The following is a 7,050-nucleotide window of genomic DNA, read 5'->3' as shown; positions in this document are numbered from 1 at the left end:
AAATTTACCATACAGGGAGCATGTGAATACCTAAAAAGCCTTAACAGTGACTAAATATTGCAGACTCTTTACAAAGGTGAGATTAAACGTATTTCCCTCAGAACTACTAAGAGACAGACTGTCTGGAATTCCTTACTCCCAAAGACTAGGCCCCTGTGGAGGAAACAAAATGGAAACAATAGAACACATTTTATTACAGTGCTGCTTCTACACAGTGCAACGTAGCCAACTTTTATATCCAATCCTGTCCTGCGTGACCAGCCATCCCCCACATAGGATTGTTAGATATCTTTTAGAGGACAACTGCCACCAGGTGACTCTCATAGTGGCAAAATTCATCACCATGGCAACAAGGCTGAGAAAGCAACTAACTTGAAACCATGTCGATCAACATTTCTCAACTTGGGACCTGTGGGGGGAGGTTGTGAGGGGTTTTTAGAGGGGTCAACAAAGACCATCAGAAAACATATATTTCTGATGGTCTTAAGAATCCCTTTGGCAGAGAAGGATGAAGATCTCTCCACCAGTCCTTCTCTTCCTTTTTGGAAACAGACGGCGAATCTTGTCAGAGTGAGACCCTCCGGTCTGGCACAGCGAACGTGAGGTTTCCAAAACACACAGACTCATTTAACACACAGCATTCTTCTTCGGTTCCAAAATAACTTTACTAGAAGCATCTATCTACAGGCGACTACATGTTGATAATGAAAGATGGCGACTACGTAGTACAGGACTAAACACACAGACAAAGAAAAACATCCTGCCCTTCTGACGTATCTATGTCCTAGCCGGTTGACTCCCTATTCTTCCCAGAGCTGTTATCTGGGAAGGACTTTACTCTGGCCTATAACAAAAATAATCTACTGCACATATGAACAAGATTGAACATGACTGAATCCATCTTGAAATACAATACTAACACATTGAAAAACATACATAAAATAACTGCAATTATCCTGACAAATCTTCCCATCAAAAGCTCTCCTCTGCTGTGATTGGCAAGCCTCTCAGCCAAGGTGGGGGTCTGTTTATGGGAATCCAAATGGAGAGGGGAGAGCAGGCATGCTTGGCGCATGGCAGTGTGGTTGGTGCACATGTGCAGCTGAGGGAGAGCATGTGAGGCTGGAGGGAGGCTCGCACCAGTGAGTCCCTTCAAGGCATGAGGGTTCTGTGTGAGAAGCTGATATCGAGCAAGAATTTGGAGGGCCTTGCCTTGGAGACAGAGGCTGGTCAGACCCACCAATGAGGATCTGTTTGCCCTGGCAAGAAAGAAACTAAATTTTCCCAAATAAATCTCACCAAAGTTGAAGAAAATGCCACTGAGTTGTTTATTTCATTCCAACTGGAGCGGATGTCAAACTGCAATTATTTGCCAAAGCCGACACGCTGATTGGTTGGAGTCATCAGCTGGCTGGGAGGTGTGGCCGGCTCAACCACGCCTCAGCCAATCAGGGAGATAATGCCACTTCCGCCTGCTGGCCAATGGGAAGGAAGGAGGCAGTCCAGGCAGGAAACAATGAACCAGGAGGAAAAATGTGTGGATTAAATGATTAATGTGTGTATAATCGCTGGCTATAGCTTTCCTAAGCATTTGAGCCAGCTAAATTATTGTTCTGAGTTTCTGGAAAATACATCTTCATCCACAAGTGTTCACATTTAGGCATATTTGGGCATTTGTACCAAGTTTGGTCCAGATCTATCCCAGTGCTCTCTGGATGTAGGTGAACTACAACTCCAAAACTCAAGGTCAATGCCCACCAAACCCTTCCAGTATTTTCTGTTGGTCATGGGAGTTCTGTGTGCCAAGTTTGGTTCGATTCTATCGTTGGTGAAGTTCAGAATGCTCTTTGATTGTAGGTTAACTATAAATCCCAGGAACTGCAATTTCCAAACGACAACATTAATTCCCCCTCCCAAACCCCACTAGTATTCAAATTTGGACGTATCGGATATTTGTGCTAAACTTGGCCCAGTGAATGAAAATATATCCTGCATATCAGATATTTACATTATGATTCATAACGGTAGCAAAATTACAGTTATGAAGTAGCAACGAAAATAATTTTATTGTTGGGTGTCACCACAACATGTATTAAGGGATCATGTAGATATGACTTCTCCTGAGAAGGGAGCATTTATAATGACTGTTGATTTACTGACAGGTCTACAGCCTGGCCCGTAATAGATATAATCTAATCTTTAATATGAATGAACTTTTGTACTGGTTTCTTATCTGTTAACATGCAGTTCCTAGCACATGTTGCACTTGCGTCACTGCACTTTTCAATGTACATTTTGCACTTTCTGATTGATCTTGCTTGCATCTATTTGCTTTTAACTGTTGGATTTTACAGTGTTTTGTATAGATGCTTGTTAGAACTTGATTCTTTTGGTGTAAATGCATACGACCATTTGTTGCAGCATTAATAAATTTACAACAGACCTCTGAACAAACCTTTGAGGATGCTTGCCACAGATGTAGGCAAAAAGTCAGGAAAGAAGGCTACTGGAACATGGCCATACTGCCCGAAAAACTTACAGCAACCCAATATGGGATCTATTTTTTGGGTTAAGTAGATCACCCACCTCCCAACCTTGGCCTGTTTCCCCTCCTTAAAAGACTAACAGTAAATAAGAACTGTTTTTCAACTTGCAAAGGACAAAGGTGTCCAAGAACGGAGAGAGCATAACTTAATTATTGAGAGGGCTTTTGCTTTTTACAAGATGGAAATTTGGCCGCACCAACACTACCAAGGGCTTCAGAGTCTTGCGTCTAGGTTTTCTCTGGCTCTAACGGAGCCTTTACAAATTGTTCTGGAAAGCAAAGGCTGGAGGAGGCCCAAGAGAAGCAGGAACAGATGGGGTCATTGAAAAGCTCATTACTGTCCAAAAATATTTGCTTTAACAGTGTCCCTCTTCAAAGCCAAATCGAGCTGAGGACTCCTGCAGCCAATTGTTCTGGTGACAGAGCCAAATGACCCATTCTTAGAGTTGGAAGGGGGGTCCCAAAGGCCAACTAGTCCAGCCTCATTGGATGGGGTCGGGAATCTCCTTCTTGAATTCCCCTTTTCTCCCCCTCCTACTCTTGACATTCACAACAGTAACCTCGGCAAACCTTCTATCAAAAAAAACAGAAGGATAATTTCATGATCCTTTTCAGCTGTTGGCGAGGAAATCCCGATTATCACGCTCTGTGAGGTCGGAGCTGGGAGTGTTGTTGCGAACACCTTGATGAGACTGGAATCTGGAGCATTTCCCACAAATTTGGGAAACAACCAAATCTCTAATGTCTGGTCCAGAAAATCCTTGGCCTTCCCCAGGGGGATTCTCACAGATCGGAGGGTAAACGAGTGGAAACCGAGGCAAAACATGGGGCCATTATGTTTCTTTTTGGGACTCTGGCTGACCAGTTAGGCAATGCGCTTTTGCACAGTACTCCATTCCCCAAGCTGTAACGTTTCTTTGCCTATTGACTTTGTCTCTCCTCTTTGATTTATATTATATGACACATATATAGTAAAGAATGTGAAAACATACAGTTGTGTCTCCTCCTTCCTTATAGACAAGAACCCATTGTGTTTCTATGTTTTATACTTATCTGGAGTATAAATGATGCATCATGACCATCGGATGTTGTGGTATAATTTTGTACTATTTACACATTTGTAGTCTAAAAAGTACATGCTATTTTCCTTCTGAAATTTTTCGATGTTGCAGTGGCACAGTGGGTTAAACAGCTAAGCTGCAGAATTTGCTGACCAAAAGGTCGGCGGTTTGAATCTGCAGGACGAGGTGAGCTCCTGCTGTGAGCCCCAGCTTCTGCCAACCTAGCAGTTCGAAAACATGCAAATGTGAGTAGATCAATAGGTACCACTTGGTCCAGAAAATCTTTGGCTTGACTTTTAAGAGAGGTTTGACTTTTAAAATGTTTTGTCTGAGACACTTTAATATGTGTAACCCAATACCATAAACTGAATCTTATTCCAAAAAAATAAATAAATAGGTACCGTTTTGACGGTAGGGTAACAGCGCTTCATGCAGTCATGCTGGGTGCTTGACCTAGGAAGTGTCTACAGACAATGCCAGTTCTCTGGCTTAGAAATGGAGATGAGCCTCACCCCCAGAGTTGGACATGACTAGACTTAATGTTGAGGGGAAACCTTTACCTTTACTATTCCATAATCCAACGTATGTTTGCAGGCAGGAGAGGCAGCCTCCTCGTGAGCGACGATTTGACAAACCTGCTGAAGAAAAGGGTGAAGGAGGAGAATTTTCTGTTGATAAGCCAATTATTGATCGTCCTATGCGTGGCCATGGTGGCCCAGGTGGAAGGGGCGGCCGCGGTGGCCGAGGGCGTGGAATGGTTAGAGGAGATGGCTTTGACTCCCGAGGCAAACGTGAATTTGATAGACATAGTGGAAGTGACAGATCTGGTCTGAAGCATGAGGATAAGCGCGGTGGAAGTGGATCACATAACTGGGGAAAGGTCAAAGATGAGCTAACTGACTTGGATCAATCTAACGCAACAGAGGAAACCCCAGAGGGAGAGGAACATCCACCTGCTGACTCTGAGAATAAAGAGAACGAAGTAGAAGAAGTGAAGGAGGTAGGGCCAAAAGAAATGACTCTGGATGAATGGAAAGCTATTCAAAACAAGGATTGCTCAAAAGTTGAATTCAACATCCACAAACCAAATGAAGGTGCTGATGGACAATGGAAAAAAGGTTTTGTTCTCCATAAGTCAAAGAGTGAGGAGACAAAGGGGATGACAGAGATGCAAGGGAGTCAGATGGAATCCAATGAGACTCATGCTGAAGATTCTGTAATGGATCATCATTTCCGTAAGCCGGCAAATGACATCACATCCCAGCTGGAGATCAATTTTGGGGATCTTGGCCGTCCTGGGCATGGGGGTCGAGGTGGAAGAGGAGGCCGTGGGCGTGGGGGAAGGGCTAACCGTGGAAGCAGAACTGATAAGTTGGTTAAGGAGTTTGATGTCATCCACACACCTAGCCAGTCCAGTGCTTCTGCTCCTGACTTTGATGATCCAGAAGCTTTCCCAGCTCTGTCCTAAACTGGATGCTCTAAGTCAACCCTGCCCCTTGTTGGGCCCTTCTTTTCAAGGCTTGCATGCTTAAGGATCCTTAAAAAAGTATATTTGCAATACAATCCCTAGAGCATTCTCCTTTCCTGAACCCTCTTTGAAAATGTCGCATCTCTCTCTCCATATCTCATAAATGCCTTTCTTGAACACAGAAGATGAGTGCAATGCTTTGAGGGTTATTACAATACTTTTCTCGGAAAGTGAGATGGGGTTTGAATGTTTCCAAAATAGTCTGGCTTCCAATTTTTATGACTTAGGAGGAATAATGTCAGAGGAGTTGAACTCTTTGTGTCAGTGTGGCCAGTCAAGGGAGTTTATGCCAACAGCAAGTTGTCTTTTCACACTGAGGAAAGCAACCTGAAAGGTTTGCTGGGAGATGAGAAAAAGGGGCATCCTAGGAGCACCCTATAGGCACCCTATAGGCAGTGGCTTATAGGAAGATGACTCAAGGAGGCCTTGATTTACCAGCTTTATGACTGAAGTTTTTGGCTGTTTTTATCAGCCAGAATTTTGGAAAATATGGCCAGGGGGTAAACCAACAGGATGGCATGGAGGGGTGGCTTTCTCTTTTCACAAAGAACTGGGTCAAAGAGAACTGGGCTCAGAAATGGTAGAGGGAGGAGCCGGTGCCCTTTCGGTTGACGACCGCCATGAAGCACACTGGGTCTGATTTCCTAATAGAGGTCTATGGACAGATCCAACAAAATAAAGTATTGGCAGAGTGGTTCCAAGCTGAGAGACAGGTTATTAAGAACCTGAAAGAGTTTGTCTACTGGGAGATGGTGGCACGGTTTTCTTTCAGTCACAGTTGGAAAAAAATGCCCAAGAGGAACATCTGTCAAGTTATTTTTAAAAAATGTCAATGGTCTTAATTCTCCAAATAAAAGAAAAATTCTGTTTAATAAATTAAAGAGGGAAGTATGACATAATGGCGCTACAGGAAACCCACACTATGCATAAACATGTTGCACATTTAACAAATAAGAAACTGGGCAAATTGTACTACTCCTCTTTCGAAAAAAAGAAAAGAGGAGTAGCATTATATATTAAAGAAGATTTGCAATCGGAATTAGCCTTTAAAGATCAGGAGGGAAGATTTGTAGCTGTCAAAATCACTTCAGGAAACCAAAAAATACTAATTTGTAATATATATACCCCAAATGGTCCAAAAACTAAATTTGTTGAAAATCTAAAAGAGAATTTGGATGAAACAGAATTTGATGATTTAATAATCTTGGGAGACTTCAACGGGGTATTGGATAGTCAATTGGACAAATCAAAAACTTGGAAAAAAGGCTCAAGGAGGACAATGACTACCCTACCCAAAATCTTTTTAGATCTTAAGGAGGAACAGGATTTAAAAGATGTATGGAGATACAAAAATCCTACAAAAAAAGATTATACATTTTACTCTCACAGACACCATACGTGGTCGAGAATAGATATGTGTTGGGCAACTAATAACATTATTACAAAAATCTGGGACATAAATATTTTGACAAGAGATCTCTTGGATCATGCCCCCATAGAAATCATTCTTAATCAAATAAGACCAAAAGGAAGATGGAGACTAAATGAGAATTTAATAAAAAGGGAAGAGGACATAATCAGATACAGAGATCTGATTGATAAATATGTAGAGACAAATAACACCCCAGGAATGCATCAAAATGTGATATGGGATGCCTCTAAGGCGGTCCTAAGAGGTCATCTTATCCAACACAACGCCAGAAATAATAGACATAGACAAAAGGATTTAAAAGATATTGTAAGTAAAATAAATATAAAAGAAAATGAATTGAAGAGTAAGCCAGGAAATAAAGACATACTCAAAGAAATTGAACTGCTACATCAGAAAAAATTTAACATAGAAACAGAGGACCAAGCCAAACAGCTAAAATTTTTAAATCGATACCATTTTGAAAACGCAAATAAATCCGGTAAAT

General features: G+C 42.0%; 1 protein-coding gene across 1 annotated transcript; it reads left to right on the top strand.

Annotated features, from left to right (window-relative positions):
- Positions 1–4,132: 4,132 nt before the first annotated feature.
- On the top strand, positions 4,133–5,144 carry LOC132781536 (SERPINE1 mRNA-binding protein 1-like). The gene has a single exon (XM_060785794.2). The coding sequence runs from the start codon at positions 4,133–4,135 to the stop codon at positions 5,072–5,074; it is 942 nt and encodes a 313-aa protein (XP_060641777.2). The 3' UTR covers positions 5,075–5,144.
- The last annotated feature ends 1,906 nt before the right edge of the window (positions 5,145–7,050 follow it).

Source organism: Anolis sagrei, chromosome X (genome assembly GCF_037176765.1).
Source record: "Anolis sagrei isolate rAnoSag1 chromosome X, rAnoSag1.mat, whole genome shotgun sequence".
NCBI classification, from domain to species: domain Eukaryota; kingdom Metazoa; phylum Chordata; class Lepidosauria; order Squamata; family Dactyloidae; genus Anolis; species Anolis sagrei.
The sequence above is the reverse complement of the archived record's forward strand: the minus strand, read 5'-3'. Positions and strand labels throughout refer to the sequence as shown.